At 26.9% G+C, this 26,320-nt stretch overlaps 1 protein-coding gene across 1 annotated transcript in view; it reads right to left on the reverse strand.

Moving 5' to 3' along the window:
- The window catches only part of LOC100203539 (myotubularin-related protein 13), a 95,095-nt gene extending 77,248 nt beyond the window's left edge, over positions 1-17,847 (reverse strand). Inside the window, exon 1 of the mRNA XM_065791595.1 lies at positions 17,563-17,847. Coding sequence (XP_065647667.1) covers positions 17,563-17,626 — 64 coding nt within the window. The 5' untranslated portion in view covers positions 17,627-17,847. The remainder of the gene's footprint in view (positions 1-17,562) is intronic.
- Between the last annotated feature and the right edge of the window lie 8,473 nt (positions 17,848-26,320).

A 26,320-nucleotide genomic window follows, 5' to 3' on the forward strand; every position in this document is an offset into this window, starting at 1 on the left:
TAAATCCCAGACATAGTTTGATAGGGCGGTAGAATTTTTGTATTTAATATTGTTGAATGATGATTTGTGGTTGTTGTATCTGGTTTTCCACTCACCTTGCGTTAATCCTATATAAATTTTGCTGGGTTGGTTTTTTGCTGCGATGATGCATTTATATATAATATTTGTGGATATGCACTTACCATTCAGAGGGCATTCTGCTTTGTTTCGGCAGTTGCATTTTGGATCATTATTTTCAATACTAGGGAAGATAATTTTTTTGTTGTGGTTTTTTATAATTTTTCTATATTTTCAGTGCAACTGTAGCTTACCTTTACAGTGTTTCTGTTTAAGATTTTGTGAAGTTTGTGTGTCTTAGGGAAGTTTTTTTCTAGTAAATACAAGAACATTTTTGCAACATTTGTGGAGTTGTTTTTATTAAATGGGGGGTTGAACCATATGATATTGCGTTTACGATTTTTCTGGGGTATTTTTTGTTTGATCTGATATTTGAGGGAGTAGTTTTTGTATCCGCTATTTTTTAGTGCTTGTTCATATTCGTTTTTAGATTGATTAAATATAACTTCGCTGGAGGAATTTTGCAATAGTCTGTTTGATATTGAAGTAGGTAAGTGTTTAATAATTTGTGGTGGGTGATTAGAAGATATGTGGATGTATTGAAGATTATCATTGGGTTTTTTGAAAGGCTTATGGGTGGTTTGGGCTAAATTGAAAGTTACATCAAGGAAGTTAACTGACTTAAGATTTGTTTTTATGTCTATTTGAAATCAAACTTCTTTAAACTTTTGGATTATATTTTTTTGGATTCGCTCCATTTCTTGGCCGTTAGAATTGCGTATTATCGACAAGCTATGATAACGGTAAAGCCCTATGTCAGTTTTTATAATTATATTAGATAATTCGTTGAGAATGTAGATCCCAACAAGTTTGCAAATTTCAGCGCCATTGTAGCTGCCGATTGTTACATCAAAACTTTCATGGTTCAATTTTTTTATCCATGTGTTATTGTTGTAGTAGAGGAGGGATTTTCGGCTATGTGCTATAATTCTAAGTTGTTTGTCTGTTATTGTGGTGTGTTGTTTTGCAAAGGAAACGGCTTTATTAAATATTTCTGTAGTTATAGATGGATAAAATTCATTTATGTCGAATTGGATGAAGAAACAACTATTTTTGTCTTCTATGCCGTTGAACCAATTAATAACGTCGGTGGTATTTTTCCATTGGTTTACTTTTAGGCTATTTCTTAAGTATGTGATAGTAATGTCTAAGATTTTTTTGCTTATTATTCCAATTTCGCTTTTTGCCAGGTTAATGAGACGGCAAGCAGGTTTTGATTGAAAGTTTTCTTTATGGTCTTTTAAGGTGATAGTATATATATATATATATATATATATATATATATATATATATATATATATATATATATATATATATATATATATATATATATATATATTACATGTATATATATATATATATATATATTTTTTACTATATATCGCTCTACTTTGAGCACTCTTTAACAAGAAATATTCACACAATTACTACAATATATATATATATATATATATAGATATATATATATATATATATTTATATATATATATATATATTACATATATATATATATAAAATATATTTAAAAATATCCATGCAGGTTTGGACAGGAACGGCATGCGATCGAATGCTATTGCTGACCATGCAGATGATTTTTTTTGTTGACAACTTGACCACAACTGTTTAGATGTTTTGATGATTTAAACATTTCAGAAATACGCTGAAAAAAGAATTGCAAAGCTAAACAGTTTAGCTTAGCGTTTTTAAGTCTGTTTTTTTAAGTCTGGAAACTATGAAAAAAATTTTAAAAACTGAAAAAGAAAAAATTCCTCACAAAAAAGAAAATAAATAAGCTTTAAAATAAAACTCAAACTCGAAGTGAAATTTACTTTTTGTTATGTTTTTAATTGCGTTTGAAATAAATTTATTTGAAACATATCTCTTAAAACATTTATTAAAGTTATATAAAATGCTTTTGCAAATTACTTCTAATGATTGTTTAATAAATGAACAAATTATATTTAAATTGTTGTTTGTTTAAAAAGTGAAAGTAAACTATTGAAATAAAAAATATATAATATTTTTAAATTGTATAATTTTATGTAAATTGTATTTTTATTAAAAAGTTGCAAAAATTTTTTTAACAATATCGTTGTCTTTTTAAAATAGTAACTTTTAATCATTACGTAAGTAAGTCAAGTTAAAAAAAACAAATTTTTTTTAAATAATTCTTTGAAAAAATAGAACAAAAAAATAATAAAGCAATTAAATCATTTCATTGCAACAGAAAGATTTTAATTAAACTTAATCATAAGTATTTAAAAAAAGTAATTTCATGAAAGATTTTTAGAAAGACATGAAAAAATAGTTTCAAATGTTTAAACTTGTCATAAAAATGACATGCCTACCAAAAAAAATTTACATATTTAATTTACACAAAATGCTTTTATTTTTAATGAACATTATAACTAATATTTTATTTAATAAAATATTAGTTATAATGTTTAATAAAGCCTTTGCGTAAAATAAAAACATTTGAAAAGATCAACGGTTAATTTTTATTCATAACGTAAGGATTTTTTTATTGTATTTAAATTGGTAAAACATTAAAACAGCCGTGGTCAAAATGTAAAGAAAAAAATTATTAGCGTGGTCAGTTACAGAGTGCGATTGCACGCCATTCCTGTCCATGTAGCAGCACTCCGCTGTGGATCAGGCTATTAGTCAGTCGATGTATGTACTAAAGCCTCCGACAGCAGTCTATTATAGTGTGACGTCAGAGTGCTCATCTGAACTAGCAATTTAATTAAGCAATTTGATCATTTGTTGTTTAACTAGCAGTTAAACAACAAATGATCAAATGTCGTCATTTGCTTAAAACTTGGAAAAAAGAAAAAAGGTTTTTCGAAAATTTTTATTCAAAAGTAAAAAACCTTTGTGTTATCATTTTATTTTAATTATCTTTAATTTAAAACGTTCTTTATTCTATTTTTATTTTAGTTATTTTTTTACTTTTTAGATAATAGGTTTGCGATAAGAATTTAATTAAAATGCTCATTTTTGCCATTTTTATTTTGATTGTTTTATTTTAATATTAATAAAATGTTCGCTTTTTCATTGGTTTTTTGTAATATATTATTTAGAAGTTAATTGAAACATATCTTTTTTGTTTAAATTTTAATTATTTTATTTAGAATTTAAATAAAACTTTGTTTGCGCTAGTGATGTACCGATGGAAAAGGCTGATTGCGGCTAATAATAGGGTTTAATTAAAGTATATAAGGGTAATATATCAATATGAGGTATGTAATTTGCATATATAAGTTGTGTCTATGCAACCTTGGGTAGAAATCTTTTATCTTTTCTATTAACAAATGTGCTTCTTATAAAACTTCTTGGTTTAAGGCTGGTATGGAACCTTTTATTTCCACTCGACAATTCATGAATAAGATCAAGTCAAGCCTTGATCTTATTCATGAAATTTTTCTCATTGTGCTGCTGCAATTTCAAATTGTAACCTTAACGTTCCATATACATCATCAAAACAATTCTACAGAAAATAGACGTCTGTTTACTATTGAAAGAAACCATTGTAAAAAGGTTTTGTCGCTAAACACAGCTATTCTTAGGTCACAAAATCTTGTATTTCATCTCACAAATTAAGCTTCCAAGACTTATGGAGAACCTTTAACAGTAATAAGGGCAAATCTGTTATTCCACCTCTCTTGCATGGTTTAGATTTTATCACCTTATCTAAAGACAACGCTCAATTGGGTGCTAAGAATTTTTTATAAATCTTATCTCTTGATTCCAATAATTACATTCTACCTAATATAGCCGACAAACAGGTTGTTCCATTGCCTAGCATTTAGATCATTCCAGCTGCTGTATCTAAGTGATTTACTGCATTCTTCTACAGCTTATGGTCTGGACAACATAACTGTTAGAGTCTTGCAGAAGTGTTCTCCAGAGCTGACCTCTATACTTTCAAAACTATTAAACAAATACTTATCAGAGTCTTGTTTTCTAGCTTGCTGGAAAGTAGCACCTGTTATCCTTATTTTCGAAAAATCTGGAGAGTGATCTTCTTCATATCATAAGCAAGTTTTTGAATTTTTAATAAACACTTAATCTCTTATCTTGAATCTAATAACATACTTTCTAATCATCAATATAGATTTAGATCTTATTTTTCTACTGCTGATTGTTACTGGTAATAACTAATAGGTTTTATTATGCATTAGATAGATGTGGAGAGACTATTGCTCTACATATTTCTAAAGCCTTTGATAAAGTTTGACATGCTGGTCTTCTCCATAAGCTTACTTTTTACAGTGTATCCGGTAACATTTTTAAGATTATTTAATCCTTCCTTACTAAACGTAGTATAAAAGTTGTCCTAGATGAACAGCACTCTTCTTCATTTCCTGTAACTTCAGGGGTTCCTCAAGGTTCTATCTTTGACCCTATACTTATTAAAATTTAAATTAACAATCTCCCAGAAATTTTCACGTCTAAGGTAGCATTGTTTGCTAATGATACTATCATTTATTTTTGATGAGATGCCAACACTTTCTGATTGCTTGGAGGGGGCATTTTAGCTTAAAAAAGGCCTCACTTCTGGTGAAAAAAAAGGGCTCTTAGTGGTTGGTTAACTTTAGCTCAGATAAAAAATTTTTTTTAACTAATCGTTATTACAATAATATAGATCTTGGATGAGCCATCTACCCTTTGTCTTCTAGGATTAACTCTTACTACCAATCTTTCTTGGAAACCATATATTAAATCGATTGCAAAATTAGCATCTTCTAAGGTTGCATCTCTTTTTAGCTTTGCTTCCTTTATCTTGTTTTCCTGATTTATATAATTTGCAATCTTTTTAGTTATCTGTTAATCATTATCTTGCTCTATAAACTTTATCTTTTCACTTCCTATAACTTCCAACTCTAATACACACTGGCCCTCAACAAATTCAAGATGGATAAAAATGTCAATGAAAACTGTTTACAGATCCTTTAAGAACTTTTTTTGTACATCACAAATCTGTTAAAATTAAAATCCTAGCTACTTGTCCAAAATTTTAAAATGACTTTCAAATTGACCATTTTTTCCTAAAAATGTCAATGTCCGGTTTAAATACTTGATAGGATAAGTAGATCCTTTGAGTTTATTTCTGGTTTTTAATTAAAATAATTTTGTATTACTAAATAGCTAAGAACTCTATTAACCTAAATTAATAAAATTTTGAGCTTTTATCAAGTAATTAAAATCAGAAATGACAACAAATGTGAGAAGTAATAACTGCGATACTATTTATGCATATAATAATAAAGTTTTATTTTATTATAAAAATCTTTGACATCTTTATTTTTTGGAAAATTATGAACTAAGTCTTTAAAAATAAGTATTGAGTATTATACTTAAGATAAGTCCAAAAAATCAGCAAATTATGATGAATCTATTGTAAAAGTGTGTGCATTATGTGGGAAAAAAATAATTTCAAAAACATAAAAAATAACTGAATGAATTAAAATGTATATAAATTCAGATTTTGACATAGTTAACAGCAAATACCTCTTAGTATATGTGGTACTTGCAGAATAACACTAAATGAGCAAAACAAAGGTATTAAAAATAGAAAAATGCCTAAATTGCCAAACTATGAAGACATATTGTTAATAAAAAAAACTAGAACTAGAGGAGAAAGGCAATGCAATTGCTATATATGCATCACAGCAAGGTATATTGGTCATCAAACAGTTGTTAAAGGAAGAGGTTATAAATGAAGATCGACTTTACTAAAGATAGTGGTTTACTTGCTGCTGCCGGAATTAGGAAGGTTTCTTTAAAATCTTGTTCAGGTAAATACTATAAGCTTTGACATAATTTATATATAAATATAAAAATAAACGAAGAGAGAGATATTTCTATTCAAAATTTATAGGTAATGAAGGTGCAAATTCAATATTCATTTGTTCATATTGCAAATCAGAAGTTGGAAAGGAACTGTCCAATTATTGCAAGCAAACAAAATCAGCAGAAAATATTTAAAAAATTTTAAACAAAACCTTACCAGAAAAAGAAAAAGACCAGTTAATAAATTCATTACTTAAAACTAACACATTAATCAAAAAGATTATAGAAGTAAAAAATTATTTGCTTCATTCAAAAGACAGATAGAAATCACAAATCATTTTAAAACCTGATATAGCCAAAAAAGTCAACTTTTCAAGCAAAGGCTTGAATAACTTTCAGGTAAATACTGGAGTATCTTCAAATGTGATGGAGAAATTTACTAATTTTATTAGATACAATATAGGTAAAAAGGCTGTTCCTGCCTATCACAGAGAACAGGCATCAGAAAAATCTAAATCTTTGAAAAGTTTACACAATGTTTATCAAAAGATTATACAAGATATGTTTGATGTAGAGGGTGATTCTAGAGAGAAAGCAAAGTGAATAATTTGTTGGGCAGATTCACAAGATATTTTGGATGCTGTGATGATAGCTAGAGAGATTAATGAAAAAGTATACATTAAGGTACCATTGTGTTTTATATTTACATTAAAATTTAATTTGTAATATAATTTTCAAAAGTAAATCTGCTTAATTTAGGTAAAGGCTGACGGAGGCCAGGGCTTTCTAAAAAGTTGTACAACAATTTTACCAGAAAGTTATCACCCAGAGCTAAATCGTGAATTAACCAAGGATGAAACTGAAGAGTTTAAAAAGTTGGAGGAACTGAGCTTTCCTAACGAAAAATGATCCTTGTATTCTGAAGGGAGCACAGCTAGCAAAAAAGGAAAGTTAACAGGTGTTCACAGATTAATAATGCTTTGTATTGTACCTCAAATTAAAGAATATTATGAAAATATAAAATTGCTGTTTAATCTAATTAGGTTAGATAGGATTCCTTTTGCTTTTGTAGCTGATTTTAAATTAATTTTGTTTGTTAATGGTCTGCAGACAGCCACTTCAACAAATCCTTGTCCATATTGCTATGTTAAATTACGGTCACTCTGAGGATTAATTACACAAGAGGAAGAAAATATATGTGATGTAAACTGCAATTTAGATATTTCTTTGAAATCTTTGAACAATAGATGTGCAGGTTTGCGAACAAAATTAAACAATATTATGTTTTAAATAATTTTCTGTTATCAATGTATGATCTGTTAACTTATATAATCTGTATACCTGTTTAATAATAAACACTTAATACATTTTTTATTCAGTTTCAGCTATTAGGAGAAATAAAAAAAAGAGATCCCCTAAACACTATTAGCACACTAAACCTTCTACTTTTTAACGAACCAGATTCTATGTTAGTTATAGCTAAATGTCCTCTTCCTGAATTATATTTAATACAAGGATTTGTCAATCATGTTTTTGGAAGGGAATTACCCCACTTTTAGGCAGAGAAATAGCCATGCTATGGTTGCTATGGCCCATGCATAGGTTGCTATGGCCCTTAAAGTGATTTTAAAAAATTACCAGGTGAGAATTTATAAAAAACTTAGAGACAGTATTTACTAAATAACATCAAAATTAGTTAATTCGTAACTTTTGTCTAGGGTGAGGTTTATGAAGGCAATGCATGTCGTATGCTACTTCAACATGCAGATAAACTTCATTGCTAAAAGCAATGACCAATGTTAGTCAAATGTTGTTTTGAACATTTTTATTGATCTTGAATTTGTTGAGGGCCAGTGTGAATAGTGGTTGCTTGCAGCCTTGCTAGAAGTGAAAATTTAAAAAAAAAAAAATACAGAAACAAAATAAGAGAACCTAGAACGCAAACTTTAAAGTCTACTAACGTTGAAATAATTCAATGTTAGTGGATTCAAAATTTTATTTTTCAAGTTATATAGTTCAAATAAATAAGAATCAACTGGGCACAAGAAATTCAGATTTCATCGCTCATTAATGAAAACTATTTGAATTACTGTGTATTAAGAATACCATTTATCTGTGTTAAGATAACAGACTTGATCACTACTGTTTCCTTTGATTAACTTTGAAAGTTAATCAAAAGAAACAGTAAATAGATTTCTGCAAAATAAGTCTTTTAGGTGATTTTACTTTATTTTTACATACTTTTAGAACTCTGTTTAAATAAAATGACGCCCTACATTGCTGCCTGCATATTATTTTGGATATTTTAGGGTATAAAAAGTACTGATATTTTGATATTTATTAGCCAGTACTAAATTAAGATGCAAATTAAAAGTAACCCACCAGTAATAAAGTGTGTCGAACAAGCATAAACAATTAAGGAAACCATTGCTTGCTACATGCAATACTATTTAAAGCACGATTTATTGTATTCAACCACTTTCTTTTAAGTAGGATAGGGTGGGATAATATGGATTGATATATATGACTCACATGAATAGTTATATGTAAAACATGTTACTTTAAATATATACAGTTCTTCCAGAAAGTATTAGCACACTCGTAATTTTTTTTCTATAGACAACTTTAAATCAATATAAATTGTAAAGCAATTTTAATTTTGAACTTGTTTTTTTTTTAATGAAAGGTAAAACCAATTAAATTTAATTGTAATGTCAAATATTGTCAACCTGCTTGTTTTTTTTTATGAGTTAATAAGAAGTTTAATGACTACTCGGAAAAATGTCTGAAATTAAGCGAGCCAAAGTATTAGTGCACTCATTTAAAATGTATCAGCACACTCGTTTAATTCCTTTGAGAAAAACATTTTTGGTTGATTTTTGTTAAAAACTCTCTGCTCATTAATAATAGTCAATAAAAAATATAAGAAGAATAAATTAAAATGGCTGAAATATCATTAGAAATACAGTTAGTTAAAACTTTAAAATTGCAACAACAAAAATTTGGTTTTAAGGAGCATAGCAGTTGAAACAAAGTGGCAAGTTGTTGGCCTGAACAAAAGTAGTCTCAGCCATTGAGAAATCGGACGTCAACTTGGAATCAGTAAATGCAGCGTTAGAACAACGCTCAAAAACTATAACGAGTTTTGAACAGTCAAAGACAAAAGTCGCTCTGGTCATGCTGCATGGACGGTAGAATAATGGAGAAAAGAAATTTTCTCAGACGAGTCAAATTTTGAACTTTTTATTGCAAGAAAAGGGTTGTCGTGAGGAGATACAAAACAAAAAATATAATCCTCGTTTTATCATGTCAAGAGTTCAAGGAGAAGGAAGTTCAATTAGCATTTGGGACTGCATTGCTGGATCTAGCAATGGACTGGCGCATCTTTACACTGATTGCCTTAATCAAAATAGATATAGAGAGATATTAGAAGATTATTTAAAGCCATCAATAGGCATTTTCAAGGCTGACTCCACCTGGCAATTTCAACAAGATAACGCTCCTTGCCACAGAGCAGGCTCTATAAAGCAATACATGGAAGAAAAACGGTTAAATCTAATGCCTTGGCCTGCTTGCTCACCTGATTTAAATTCTATTGAGAATCTTTGGAGTTGGATGGACTGCAAATTACAAAAAAGCAAGCCCACTAACTTGGTGCAGCTCAAAATGCAAATGCGAGAGTTGTGGAATACAGTGCCACAAGAATTAATCAGAAAACTTATAGATTCTAAACCACGTAGAGTCTTGGCATGCCTTAAAAACAAACGTGGTCACATAAAATATTAAACTTTCTTTGAATCTTTAAAAAACTGTTAGTGCGCTAATACTTTTGCACACTTTTTTAATATGGTTTTTAACACTCTTATTGTATTCCAATTAAATTCAAGATAATATTAAATAAATATCTTTTATATATTTGACAATTAGTATTTTTGCTTTATTTTATGAATAAGTTAAAAAAAATTATCAATCAGCCTTTTATTGTTTTCGAATTACACTCATTCAAAGTTTACTTAGGTAAAAAAAATACGAGTGCGCTAATACTTTCTGGAAGCACTGTATAAAAAACATTACGTTTTAAAACTTTTATCTGCAGACTTTAGTAACATTACTTATAGAAGTTTAACGATGTATATTTATTAGTTGGACCATGATGTAATAACATGTAAAATTTAATTTATAAGTTCTCTAACCCATATTGATAAAAAAACAAAAATCTAAAATGGGGTAAAATGGATATGCAGGTAAAATAATAGTGGGGTAAAGTGGATATATATAAAATATATAAAATCCTATTAACATTATAATATTTTATAACAAAATCAAAAGCTACATGACATTTCAATAAATATGCTCACTTTTGCTTTTTAATATAGCATTATACATTTTTCAGTTACATTCAATAGTTATAATGCTTATAATAGTTATATAATGCTTCTGAACTATTGCATTAAGATTATAGTTCAAATTTGTTTCCCCTGAATAGCTAGGGTAAAATTTTAACTCCCATCTAAATGTTTTATATTTTATTTTTGTATTCCTCTTTACTTTATAATTAAATTATATACTTTATATAATTAAAGTTTGTTTTAAAATATTTTAGATAAAATAATATGACTGAAATAAATTATTATGCCTTGTGAATACTAATGCAAGACTATTGGTACATATGATCACAGCAAATTAATGACTGCCATATAGCTTGTTAAGGAAGGAGAGTCAGTATACAATGTATCAAAGTCTTCTGGAATTCTTTATGGGACATTATACAGACGATCCCATGATCAAATCCAAGGAATAACAAAAGAATTGGAAGCGGTTGTGGGTTTGTTTTAAATAATACTGAGGAAAATCTTTTAGTAGAAGCCCTGATGTATTTACCTTATAAGGGTTTTCCACAAAATAGAGAAGATATCAAACTGATGGTTAAATACTATATAACATTTACTAGCAAAAAAATTCCATTCGAAGATGACAAGCCATGGGAAGACTGGTGCATGTCTTCTGAAAAAAGATGGAATGCAGGTCTTGGAAAAAGAAAACCTGAACTTTTGACAAAAGTACGAGCTAATGATCTTTCTCTAAAAACATTAACAGATTTTTTTGAGTTATATGAGAAGACATTAAACGATAATAATTTATTGGATAGACCACATTGCATATTTAATTTAGATGAAACAGGTTTACATACAGATCTTACAGCAGAAAAAATCTTTGTTTGTAAAACATCAAAATCAGCCTATTACGTTGCTCCATCATGTGGTAAATCAATGTATACTGTACTGTTTTGTGAGTCAGCAAATGGCCAGTGTCTACCTCCCTTTGTCATCTACAAAGCCATCCACCTTTATGATGCATGGTGTCAAAATGGCCCAGAAAATGCAATATATGGCATAACGAAATCAGGTTGGATGGAGGACTATATTTTTGAAAGTTGGATTGACAGGTTTATTATACATGCAAAGGATTGCCTATGTTGCTGCTGTGTGATGGACACAACAGCCATATAACATATTTTACTGTTAAAAAGGCTTTGGACAATCATATAATTTTACTTTGCTTACCTCCGAACACAAGTCACACATTACAACCTCTTGATGTTGGTTTTTTTGCTCCATTGAAATCCCATTGAAAAAAAATCCTAAAAATTGGTTAAGAGAAAGCAGACATAAAAATGTTGACAAGTTTGTATTTCCAACTTTACTAAAAGCTCTTGTCAGTAAGAGAGATAGCAAATTCCTGAAAAGTGGTTTTAATGGTAATGGTCTTTACCCTGTTTGACAAATAAAAACCTATGAAAAAGATAGTGAATATGCAACCAAAGCACAAGGAAGTAGATGAATCTAGCAAAAAAGAAAATGTTGTAAAAAACCTGCAGAGAGCAATTGATTCTGTACTTACACCTAGCCCAAGTCAACCTACACTGGCAGCACTTGCGAATTCAAAACAAAGCAGAGATAATGTCTAGCTCAAAAAGGGAGAAATTTAACAGCACAAGATGTTATCGCAAGTTTGCATGAAGAAGAGTAGAATAAAGCTGAAAAGAAGACTGTATCAGTAATAAAAAGAAAACTACTAGACATAACCAATATAGTTTGACTTTTTAAATACGTGAAAAGCAATAAGTGTGATATATGTATCAAATATAATAAGAGTATCCGTATTACCCCACCAGTGGGGTAATTTGGATATATGAAAGGTGTTGTTAAAAATGGATTAGTAAATTAGTTATTTAAAATATATTTATGTTTTACTCATTGTTATGTTTTTCTATACACCCTGAATGTAAAGAAAAATAATAAAAGTTTTTATGGTAGTTATTAACTAAAAAAAAATTATATTAAAAAAAAATATATCCATATTACCCCACTTACAACTACACCACACAAAAATTCTATCCATATTACATTACACCACACAAAAATTCTATCCATATTACCCCACCACGGTAATATGGATATTTTATGCGGTAGTGGTGTAGTGGTAGAGCGCTCGCTTCATAAGCGAGCGGTTCCGAGTTTGATTCCCACCTTGTCCCTGGTAGTACCGCGCTCAACTTGTTTCTCTGCGCAGCGGCCTTGTTCGTCAAGGTTCGTGTTTCGGAGTTATAGAGTTGAGAGAGGGTGATAACCACAAGTAGCCTCCTCATCTGTAGTGGCCTTTTCGGCTTTGGGGAGGTGAATTATTAAAAAAAAAAAACTGATTTTTTTTGTTTTCCCCCAATTCAAGATGGTTAATTTTAAAAACAATACTTTTAATACGAAGTGGCGTCACGCCAACTGGATATATACATATATATATATATATATATATATATATATATATATATATATATATATATATATATATATATATATATATATATATATATAGGCATGGTCAGGAAAAGGGAGGGGGGCAAGTGCACTATATATCTGACCACATATATAATATTTAGTTGTGACAACATGGCCACAGCTTTTTAGATGCTTTGAGAACATTTCAATAAGTGCAAACTTTTATAAAAGTAACAAGTTACCATTAATGATTGTTTAGTAAAGAAACCAACATTCTTCAATTTATCAAAGTGTGTAATCAAGCCTTCCTGGGAAGCACGTGCATTCACATGCCTTGTTTGTCCACGCTTATAGTAATTTTTTTAGACAACTTGACCACATTTTTATATAGTAAACATTTTAAGAACTCACTGCAAAAAAAAGCTACAAGAAACTAGAGAATAAAACAGCAATATCAGAAGAAAAGAAAGATTAAACGAAACAGAAAATCTAAATAAAATAATTTTTAAAAAATTGGATTTTAAAAAAAGGAAAATTGTTGTCAAAAAAATAATATACCTAATAATATTTTACTCCTTTTTTATCTTTATTTTTAAGGGGTTTGTTATTTTTCACTACCAAAAATAATACAAGTTGAGGAAAAAAGTAAATATTTTTTGATATACAATTTTTTCACAACTTTTTTCTGTCAGTATATTAAGGAAATACTTTATAATTTGCGCTAGAAACACAGACAATTTTTAAATTTGTTTTTCAAATGTCTTTGCTAAACTTTACTGTTTTTATCAATGCACAGGAAAGCGAGAAAACTAATTTCTATTTATTTGTAAAAAAAAATTTTTTTTTAAACAAGTTTTTCATATAAAAAAATGAAATGATGCTCCGAAAGCTTTGTTAATTTACTGAACATTTTTAACAAAATTTTTAGAAGCCTATTTAAAACTTTTTTTAAGTTTTTAAATACAGTTTTTTTGGATATTGGGCATTATAAAAAAAAACCATTTCAGACATGCATCAAATGCGGTAAATTCTTTTATTTGATTTATTCCGTCATTACAAAATTTATTAATTTCTTTACAAATAAATAAAAATTTATTTTCTTATTTTCCTATTATATAACTATAAGGAAAAACGCCAAATATAGAGAAAACATTTTTAAAAGCGAAAAGACATAAAAACAAATAAATGTAATTAAAAAAATTGACAAAATTTCTTATAGTTCTAGCGTACATAGCAAATTAGTTTTTTAATTATATGGACTGATAAAATTTGTGAATAAATTGCATATCAAAACTTTAAATTGTTTAAATCGTTATAAAAGATGTTTTTTCAACAATGGCTCTAAAAAAAAGAATAAAAAAGTTGTAAAATATTTTATTAAAACTTTTTTTTATTATTTACTGTTTTTAATTATTAAATTTTCTAGTTAATTTAATTTAAACTTGATATTTTGTTACAATTTTGTTTCCTTTTTTTAGGATTGTTTTTTTTTTTTTTCTTAGTAGATAAGTTTAGATTTTTGCTGCAATTATTCAAACGCTTTATAAGTTAAAAAATGCAAACTGCGGTGGTCAGTTTATCTAAATAAATTACTTTAAATGAGGACAAACAAGGCGTGTGACCGCACGCGCTTCCCAGGAAGGTTTGTATAATACAATTATTTATTTAAGTATTTATGTTTTATTTCAACAAGATTCTAATAAAACTAACGATAGTTGAATTATATAATAAATAAAAAATTAAACATTTTTATAACCATTTCATGCTTTGCAAAGTTTGCAATATATAATATAAATATATATTTAATATAAGTTTAAAAACAATTTTTCTTAAGTAAGATAAAAGAAATAATTAAATTGTTGCATTACTATAAAAATATTATAACAACAATTTCTTTTAGATATGTCTTTATGTTTAAAATAATTCCGCAATGCGCTAGGCACCTGAAACAGTGGTCCATAATGACCAGTTTCCGAATTGCACACTACATATAAATTTAATAACTTTATATTTTACTTAAGTCTGTCGCTTTATTTTACTATAATATATATTATAAATTAATATATAAAAAACATATTACATTCTAAGTAAATTATGATTTTATTTTGTCTTTTGCAAACTAGAAGCACATTTTCATTGCATCAAATTATTATAAAGCAAACTTTAATGGTTAAACTAAAAAGGTAAAACATATTTATGAAGAGGAAGCGGAACTGCTTCACAAAACTGCTGATGTATTTAACGAGTAGGCTTTTTAATGTATTTGTATGTTTTTATTTTATATGAACCGCAGGCATGGTGCTGGTTTACCCATAAATCACTTTGTATAAATGTATGTTTCACTTTGAATATATTTTTCTTTATATTCAGTCACCTGTAAGCTCCAGCATGTTTATTTGATTATTAATTTTATAAACTTTGATGATTACTATCTTTTAAATTTTATTGAAAATGCAGTTGTTGTTGAAAGTCTTATTTTTAAAAATCAATCATGCAAACATTTTTAAAAGACTTACATTTAAAGAAAAAAACTAATCTATATTATTATTTATATACTATTTATTATACTTAGGTCGTTAGGAAAGTTCGTAGAACTCCCCTAATAAAGAAAAAAAAGAAGAGTTTTTTTAAATTTTATTTTATCAAATGTTCAAAATAATGTCCATCGTTATCTATACAAAGTTGCATCCTTTCAAGCCATTTATCAAACGTTTTTTTATACTCTTCTTTGGGTTTACTTTGAAGTAGCTTCGTTATGCGAGTTTTTTGACTTTCGACGTCAGTATCCTCATCAAGATTTTTTTTATCAAGTCGAATAGCCAATAATTGGATGGAGCTAAGTCTGGTGAGTATGGTGGGTGGCGAATTATTGTAATTCCAGCTTTGTTTAGACAATTTGTGACAGTTTCAGTCACATGGGGTCGAGCGTTATCATGGAGAAATTTGAAATTTTGAGTGCCTGTTATAAGAGGTTTCAAACAACTTTTATATAATATTCGCTAGTAATGGTGTCTCCCTTTTCAACATAACCCAAATGAACAACACCTGTTGTTTTGAAGAAGATGTAGAACATGTTTTTTGGCTGAAACCTGTCGCATCTTACAATAGTTCTTGGACTTTGACCTTCACCGACCCAACTAGCATTAGCCGACTTGTGTCTAACTTGTCTCAAATAAAACCACGACTCATCCCCTGTAATAATATCACATAGTCTCCATGGGCCGTTTCTGAAAAGGGCTAAATTTTCCTTACATGCCTCAACTCTATTCTTTTTCGCGATTTTGATTGGTTAACTTGTGGGGTATCCAACGTGATGTTAGTTATCTCTTTTAAGTGCGTTGTGAATGATTTTGTTAATTGTAAAACGATTAATCGATGTCAGGGCTTCAACTATATCATGTGTTGCATGCGGATTTTCTTCAATAATGGCTCGCACACGTTCAATATTCTCAGCTGTATACGTGGTTCGAGGGTGCCCTAAGCGAGGATCATCTTCGAGACTCTCTCTACCATCTTTAAATAAAGTAGCCCACTTGGCAACTGTACTATATTTTGGAGCTTGGTTACCATGAACTTAAACCAACTCATCGGATATGGCTTGTGCTGAAACTCCAAGTAGAGCAGGGGTTTTAATATATGCTTGATATTTAAGTTTTTCCTTTTTTTAATTATTTTTTTTTAACGTATATAATAAAATTTAAATAACTTTTTTAATAAACATTTCCTGTCTCATTGTATCTTTACAGATGAAGTTCTACAAACTTTCCTAACGACTTAAGTAATTAACTTTATATAAATTTATATAATTTAAAAAATATAATTAAAATTTTTTTTTTTATAAACGATCAATAATAGTAAACCATCACTTAGATTAAAAGCACTTTGCTAATATTACAAACATTTAACTACAAAAGATTATTTACGAATTCAATTGTTTTAGCGTGTCAAATAGTTTCGAACATACATAAATTTAAATGTTCTTAAAACCTCTAAAATACTGTGGCCAAGTTGTCGCAACTAAATAAAATTTGCATAGCCAGAAATAGAGTGCGATTGCACTCGCTTCCAGAACAAGCTTTAATATATATTTATTATATATATATATATATATATATATATGTATATATATATATATATATATATATATATTATATATATATATATATATAATATATATATTATATATATATATATATATTATATATATATATATTATACATATATACATATATATTATATATATATACATATATTATATATATATATATTATATATATATATATATATATATATATATATATATATATATATATATATATATATATATATATATATATATATATATATATAAATTAGTAGAAAATCCCTTGACAAAAATTTTTCTCATTTTACACTGTGTTACATCAATAAAGACTCATCAGAAATGAAAGATCACATTAATAAAACTTCAATTTATACCAAAAATTAAATTACAAGAAGTCGCAAATGTCTTAACTACTGTAAATTTTCACACGTTTGTGGAATTTGCTGACACTATTATAAAAAGAATTCTTTGGAAATGATTACTTATGCTTTTTTAGAAAAATATTTTTTAAAAAAAAATGTTTTTTTAAAAAGGGAGACTTAATGTAACTATTATATGAGCTCATTTATTTTTATAGTTTTTTAGGAGAAACTTAAAAAGGGAGACTTAATGTAACTATTATATGAGCTCATTTATTTTTATAGTTTTTTAGGAGAAACTTATTTTGAAGTCCTAGGAGAGTTTTGTTATGTACCAGAATTATTTAAGCATAGTATTTTATAAGGAAATAGAAATATTGAATAAGTATAATAAAAAGAACTAAAAAAACAATAATAGTATAGTACTCACTTATCAAGTTATCAGAAACATCTTCAACGCCAACTACACAAAAATAATCAGCTAGTCTCGACATAGTTCAACTTTTTCAAATAAGGCGTTGAACCTCATCTTATTAACAACATATATGCGACAAGAAATAAACTAATTTGCATACTAAAAATCAGGCTTGTATGTAGCTTGTTCGTAGCCTCTGCTTTTTAATGAAGAAATAATTGATGTAAATACTTTGTCCATAAACCGCATGCGTACGACTCCGGATGTCCTACAGATTGTTGCGGAAACTGTCCTGTGAATAGGTCAAGCCAGATTAACTCTTTCTGGAATAATCATACGTTAAGATTGACTTCAGGAAATAGTTAAAAATAAAATCGACGAAAAAATTATTTCTTAATTTAAATTATAAAATTCATTTCTTAATCTCAATAGAATAATACAACCATTTTAAAGGATTGCCTGTATCAGTCTTTTTAGTATTTAAATTCCTTACGCCCATTTAAAGAACTCTGAACTCTGAAATATTTATAAAAAATATTTTATGAAAGATATAAATAATTTATTTAAACAAGAACTTTTTAAATCTAAAAAACCATACCCCTTAAAAGTACATTATAAATAAATAACACTGGGTTTAAAATTTTTTTGAATAAGAACTTTTTTAGGGGTTGCTTAATACCCATGAATAGCTCCTGAATATCATAAAATAATAAGAAATAAAAAAGTTATATAAAAATTTCAAAAATAATATTCGTTTTAAAAAAATTATTATTTTGAATATTTTTTGTATAAAAAAAAACTTTATTTTACTAAAAATGAAAAAAGTACTTTATTTGTCACAATATTAGGACCATGGATGTTCGCGGGCTTTAAGCAACCCTTAAATCTACCCTAAATAGACATTGAATTTTAAAAAATAATAATAAAATCAAATGAGGATTATGTTAATTTGAGGATTAGGAAATAAAGCCTTCGTTTTTAAACAAAAGTTTAGGCATATATATATATATATATATATATATATATATATATATATATATATATATATATATATATATATATATATATATATATATATATATATATATATATATATATATATATATATATATATATATATATATATATATATATATATATATATATATATATACAACTTTTAAAATTTTTATTTCAAAAAAACAATAACTTAATCATTTTTTTTTTATTCAGGAGCAACTGCGTAATGTGCTTCTACTGCCACTGTAAAAAAAAAAAAAAAAAAAAAAAAAACAGAGTTAAAAATATAACCAGAGTTAAATTTTTTTGTTCTTTAATCTCTACAAATTCGTAATATATAATAGAATCTTTACAGAGTAAGTAAAACTTAAAAAAAAATCACAAAGTTACGTTATACAAAAAATATATAAAATAAAACTGTAAAGTATTAGAAATTACTTCAAAGAAAAAAAACTTTGTGTTAACGCATTTTCACTAAAACGCATTTTTCCCTCACGGTGTGGGAACCGCGAGGGAAAAATTCGTTTTAGTGAAATATGGTTTCCAAGAAAGGTGAGTAGTGAATGATAACACAATAGGACGCAAATTAGAGAACTCGGCAAGAGTGTTGCTATTCATCAATATAGTAATATCAATAACACTAAAATAAGTAGCAGCAGTAAATAATTGAGTTTTGTTTGGTTTGAAATTCACTAGCCGCTGAAAGTACCAAGCTATAACGCAAAAGCGATAACAATCTTTCACATTCGAGACCATTTATCTTTTCTAAGCGATCAAAGTGTGAGGACTTTTTTGTCAAGAATTGATTGCATAGTTATTTCATTGGCAAACAATAGTAAGATTATCAAGAAGATCATTAAAACAGAAGAGAAACACCACAATACCAAATATGGGACATTCTAGTGTCACTGATGTTACTGAAAATAAAAGAGAGTGTTGTCTAATTAAAAACAACTTTAAAATTACGGTTAGAAAAAAAGATTCAATAATTTTAAAAACTTAACATAAACTTGCTCAATATAGTGAATCCCAAAACCTTTCTGCTGGAATGGTTAATAATATCAGCAAAATAACGAGAAAATCGAAAGCTGCGTTGATTATATGAAAGTAAATTGTTTGGGTCAATTAGGCAGTAGAAGTTTACTAATTTTTTCAATGTTCTTAAGAACATTGAAAACAACAACAAAAAAGATAAAAACGATTAAAACGATTCAGTGAAAAGTTTTAAATTACCAGCATAAAAAAAAGAAGTCAAATAAATGAATAGATACATAGGTACATTTCCACCCCATATGCAACTTTTTTTTAATATTTTGAAATTTGCTAATTATTTCATTTTTTCATTTCATTTTTCAATTTTTGAAATATTTATTTTTGTTAAATTTTCCGGTATAATTTTTAAAATAAAGATTCTGGGGTAGTATAATTGGTAAGGAGTATGGTTGTTAGTAAGAATTGTTTTTGAAGATAAGGATTCGGAGTAAGACGACAAGTCAGAATCGGAGGATTTGGAGAAGGATAATTTAATAAATGGTAAATAGTATTCAGTAGATCTTAGTCTCACTTAGTCTCAGTTAGTTAATCATTAGTGAAAAGTGTGCATTTTTGTTTTATATTTCTCTAAAATAATCACAAGATCTAAGTTTGAATACATGCGTAAAACAATAAGAAAGTAATGCTAATCCAAACGAAAAAGTAAAAAGTTATGCTATAAATTCAGCTAATATTTAACGAACAGTTAAAAACTTTTGTTAATCAATGTCAAACAACAAGTTAAGCACGATAGGGCCAACGACATTGTGGTAATCGAACTCAGAACTTCATGCTTACGTTATATCGCATTTTTACCAAAATAACGAGAAGGACGAAAATTCTTATTTAGATAAAAAGATAGATTTATTAAAAATATATTTAGCAAGCAGTGCTGTTTAGTTTATATTTTGACTGGAATTACCCAAATTTTAGTCGTGCTGAAATTGCATTGTTAAAATCTGGATTCATAAAAAAGACTTGGTTAACTTCGCCAATCAATTAGACCAAGCCAAACACTGAATATTTGTTAACTTTGGTTACGAAGTTGTCCGAATGTTCGGTTCTTATAAAACTTCGATTAATAAAAATGGTATTTGCTATTCGTTTAAAACAATAAGAAAGTTTCCTCAAAGAAATTCTTGTGAGAATACACGTAAAAGTTGTAGCACTAAACATAATGCAGCAGAAAATAACGAATAGTTTAAAATCATATAAATTAATTAATGAACTTTTTTTATAAATAAAAATTTGGTGTTCCTCCTATGATTATTTTTTTGTTTGTTTGTTTATTTTTCATATCAATCACTTGGTTATAAATATTACTATTATTTTTGTTCGCTTTTTATTTTTACTTTTACCATTTATTATAACTTTAATTTTTTTATAAACTATTTATTTATTTAACATTACTTTTTAACAATATTTTATTTACACTACTATTTATTCATTTATCATTACTTTTTAACAATTTGTTAAACATAATTTGACATAATATAATATACACGTAAACAAATGTTAATATTGCCATTTATTATTATTAATAATAATACATTTATTTTCATTCTTATTATTATCATTATTATTATTACTATTATTATTGTTATTATGATTATTATTTGGTTACTGTTATATTAGATTTTATTAACTTAATTTGATTATATGCTTATTTGAATAGGATGATTGTTTAGGAAAATAAACATTTTGTGGTATTTATTGCATTTGAACATTACTTTCTTGTAAGAAAATGACAAAAGTTAATCCAATTTGGCACTACTTTTATTAATATACACCTGAAAAAGTTAATTTCAAGCACTTTAAGAGCGTGCAACACATCGCTTAATTTCTACTCTTTATACACATTTTAAAGGGAAAGATATCATGGTGTTTTCTCGCAATAAGCACAACAAGAAATTTATTATACTTTTCAACGTCGTAATCAAATTAACTTCTGCTTAAACTACTTAATTATTCAATTAATAGTTTATATTAACTAAAAAACTTAAATATACACATTACAAAGCGAATAAACATATTAAAAATAATTGTTAATTAAAAAATTTTAATCGCAAACCATAGAGCCGTTACTAACTCTTATAGAGTTTTCTAGAATATAATCAACATATCAGCACACGGGTTGACGCAAAAAAAAAAGAACTGCTGAAGAAGAATTGCTTAAATTAGCCAAAAAGCTAAAAGTGCTGCTTGTATTGCCAAACAGTTATCTTATACCGGAGCGTTTCAAGCTGGGCTCAATGATGCCACAGACCCGAAACAAATGAAATTTAATTACAGTTTTACAGCTTTTTTGTGCACAACAAACACTCTATTTTATCTAATATAAACTGATGATTTGTCAAATCAATCAAATCAAAGTTGGCAATTAAAGACCCCAGCAAACTCTCCTTGCATGCTCCATGCACGATTATCATTGGATTATGATCGGCACCACTGCGTTTATTTTGCCAATCTTGCCAATGTTTTCCCTGTCTTAAACCATGTTTATTACAAAAAAATAGTACACAGTTGTGCTCACACAATTTTTATAAAAACTAACTTTCTACATAACATTAGTTTCCTTATTTTTTTAAAAGTTTTGACTTCAGACTATCATAAATATTTTCAGTTAGCAGTCGTGTTTGTATTATAAAAATAAAGGAGAGAAATTATAATAAAAATGGATGTAGTTAAGAGTGATATACTAGCTAAAGCATTTATTATCTGTGCAAAATTTACTACCTGCATTACTACAAGTATAATAATAAATGTAATATTATTACAACCATTATATTTTTTGTACAATTCTTAATCAGCATAAAATGCTCAATAAAATAATAATCTTAATCAACAATAAAAAAAAGGGGGAGGGGGTATAAATTATAATAGCACCAAATATTCATATTTCGCATCCCTTTTTTTTTTTAAGCAAACTCTGTAACTACTTATTTACATACCAAAAAAGTTTGCTAAAAGATTTTTGATAACCACGGTTAAAGATTTTTAATAATCATGTTTAAAGATTTATCAATTTTCATTCATGATTAAAGTCTTACAGTTTGAACTGATGAAAGAGATGATTTGGTAAAAGAGATGTTTTTATCAAAATATGTTCAAATTGTTAAATATTATAAAGGAATATATTAAAATAAACAGTTAATTAATAAAAATATTTTTGAAATTATCACATTCAATATCTTCATCTGATCTTAATATTTTTAGAGTTTTCCATCTTGTTTCTAACCAATGCTAAGCAGATATATGAAAAATATCAATTAGGTTTGTTTAGTTACCATATAAAAAAGAATCTTATGTTGTTTACGCAATTTTTTGATTACTGGCGTAATCTAGTGCACAGTAGGCCAGAAATGTCTAAAAATTGCAAAACTGTTTATGACTTGAATATAGACATATGATACACTTGATATTTGCCAACTATATTTCAAAAATTGCCAACTCAAATGCATATATACCATCTTTGGGGGAGGGGAAGATGACATCCAAGACACCCCCCGTTCGGTACGGTACTGATTAAAATGCAACCTCAATGCAGGGAAACCAATTTATCATAAAAAAAAATTTTTTTTAGCTATTTTTGTACCATTTTAAAAGATCTACCAAATTATTTAGTAATTTTAAAACCTGGTAAATTCTCATCCCTAATAAATATTCTATTGACACAATAGATTAATGTTATAGAAAAATATTTTAAAGAAACTAAAAATAAAGTTCTTTAAAATGAAAAAAAATATTTTATATGAAAATTAAAATATAAAACTCTATTGGAGTGCGGCCGTTGCGCATTGGTTAGAGCACTTGCCTTATAAGCAGGAAATCCAGGTTCGAAACGAGCTCTGGACAAACTTTCGCGTAACGGTGAGGAAAGAGGCGTGAACTTCCTGGTTAAATGCACTTCCGCGGTGCTCTGTGACAAGACCGTTAGGACTTCTTGTGGCACCTGAAAAAACAAAACAAAACAAAAATATGGTTAATGGTCTTTAACACAAACTATGTTTAGTTAATGTAATGTTTCATAAAATTATGAAATCTTTCGTTGTATTAAGACATTTACAAATTTTTGAATTAGTTAAAATAAAATTAGTTTTAAATTCAAATTTTTATATCATAGTACTATAAATTGATTTAATTCAGAACCGCTAACATAAACGTGATAATTTCTCGTAAAATTGGTAAAAGATAAACAAGATAATTATAGGATTTTTTCATTACAGAAAAGTCCGTTGAAATTATTTAAATCTGATGTATATACTATATATCCAAAAGAAATTGCGTAAAAGTCTTAGTATATATATAAATTTTTAAAAGTTTTTTGATTGATAGAAGGTAAAATGGGTATACAAAAACAATATATATATTAAAAGTAATTACCAAATCATCAACTGTAAAAATTATTTCTTTACGTATTCGTTTAAATGAGATGTAGTTACATTGTTCAATAAAAACTTTAGAAAAATTATTAAAACTATTTGTTCCATAAAAATCGTCCGCGAAAAGCAATGCAAAACTTATTATAATTTGTTTGAAAATATGGCTACTTAATAAAATTATCTTTGCATAGAATGTATTAATTTTTGTCTTTTAACAAATACAAATTATGAAAAGAAATCGGGGAAGAATTGATTTTACATAAAAACATAAAACATGGTACATTATAAACACATATTGACAAATTGATATATATTTAGTGCATTCGTTTTTCTTAATAGAGATTTTGCATGGGTAAAACGTTCAATAATCTTAATATTAATCTTAATATTAATACTACAGAAATGTTTAATGTTTAATGTCGTTTTATTAGTTATGCTTTGAACGAACGCGTTCTCTAAATGCACGCGAAAGATCTCTTAAGCGAGTTGAAACTTTTTTCCTTATGAAATTTAATTATTAGTTTAGATATATTATATAAAGAATCATACTAAGATAAATAATCATCGTTAAGATCATATTATAATTGAAGTAAGTATATAGAATAGTTGTATATACATTTTTATTAAATAAAGTAGAAAGGATTTAAATTTTTATTACATGAAGTAGCAAGGATTTTAAGTAGAAAGGATTTTAATTTTTTAAATCGTTTATATTTTGTTTGTTTTAGCTTTTCTTTTAGCAGTTTTATTAATTTATTTTTTAAAAAGAAAATAGAGGTATGGATTTTTTTTAAAGTTATACTAATGCTATTTCCATGAAATGGTTATTACTACTTTTAAAACTTCTGTGATGCTATTAACTATTTTTGTTCTTTTTTAGAAAATTTAGAAAAATTAAATTAAAGTTTTGTGCCAACACTGACATGGCATGTCGCATGTTATTATATGTAAAGGTTAAATTTTGTTATGAGGATTACAGTTCTTATGAAAAAAAAAAGGTAAGGAGTATTGTTTGTAAATATATATTTTGTTTATTTTTTTTTTTTTAATTTTCTCGCGTCATTTTTAAAATTTTTGTTTGTACACGTTTATAGTATGCATTTATGCTTTTTTTATATGTATGTGTATGTGGTAATAAGTGATTTATAGTTGTTTTATCAATGTGTTTTTATAATATTGTAAAGTGTTTTTTATTGTTTGTGTATGTGTCAATATGTGTTATATAATTGTTTTTAAAAATGTGTTTAAATATGTATATAAGGTATATATTTAACCTTATATACATATTTAAACACATTTATTATGTTTAAAGTTGGTACATATGTTTATATTATGTTGTTTTAAAGTGTTAAAATGTTGTGACTTTGTAAACGTGTAGAGTAAGATTTGTCAACTTTGCCAGCCAAGTGATGTACTTATAACAGAGGGTTACACGATAGTCTTTAGTGTCAAAAAATACATAATAATGTATTTTAATAACATTTTGTTTAATGTTGTTACTTATGTTCTGTTAAATATTAACGTTATCTTACTTATTGTTATAAACATATTATATTAACTTATGGTGTGTGCCATTGCTGTGATGTTTTTTTGTTATCTTTTGAGTTGATAGACATTTGGCTTATCTTCATGTTGGTGTCTATTGTTAAAAATGGTAAATAGGTAATTTTATTAAAAATCACTGCTTTTAATCATTCACTAAAAGCCAATACAAATTATTTTGCCATATATACAATTTGTTTTATCTCAATTTAATTTTTTGTCTTTAACGCTGTTTACTACATGATTTTGCTATAAATATTTTGGAATCATGATGTTCCAGCATAAATTATTTTGTAAAAGCTAACATGAAATAATAATATTTTACAACTACTACTCTGGTAAATCACAACAGCTTTTCTCTATAAGGTGCATTGATTTTCATTTTTTGTATGTAATGTTTTTCTTATTTATTTACTTATTCATTACATTTTTTATTTTAGATTTATTAGATAATGTATTAATGTGGTATAGAAGAACAAAATATTGTAAAGTTTTGTGAATTTTCGAAAAAAACGTTTACTAATAATTTTTTTTGAAGAAATAGTTTTTAAGTTTGCAAGAAAGGTTTACAACGTTTTTTTTTAACTTTTCTTTGTTAGCAGTATGTTTATTATTAGAATTGCATGTTTTTAATAATTTTTTTTATTATTATTTTCTAAGCTAATTTTTTTTCAAACATCTCCTAGCTGAAATATATATATATATATATATATATATATATATATATATATATATATATATATATATATATATATATATATATATATATATATATATATATATATATATATATATATATATATATATATATATATATA

Source organism: Hydra vulgaris, chromosome 02 (genome assembly GCF_038396675.1).
Source record: "Hydra vulgaris chromosome 02, alternate assembly HydraT2T_AEP".
NCBI lineage: Eukaryota > Metazoa > Cnidaria > Hydrozoa > Anthoathecata > Hydridae > Hydra > Hydra vulgaris.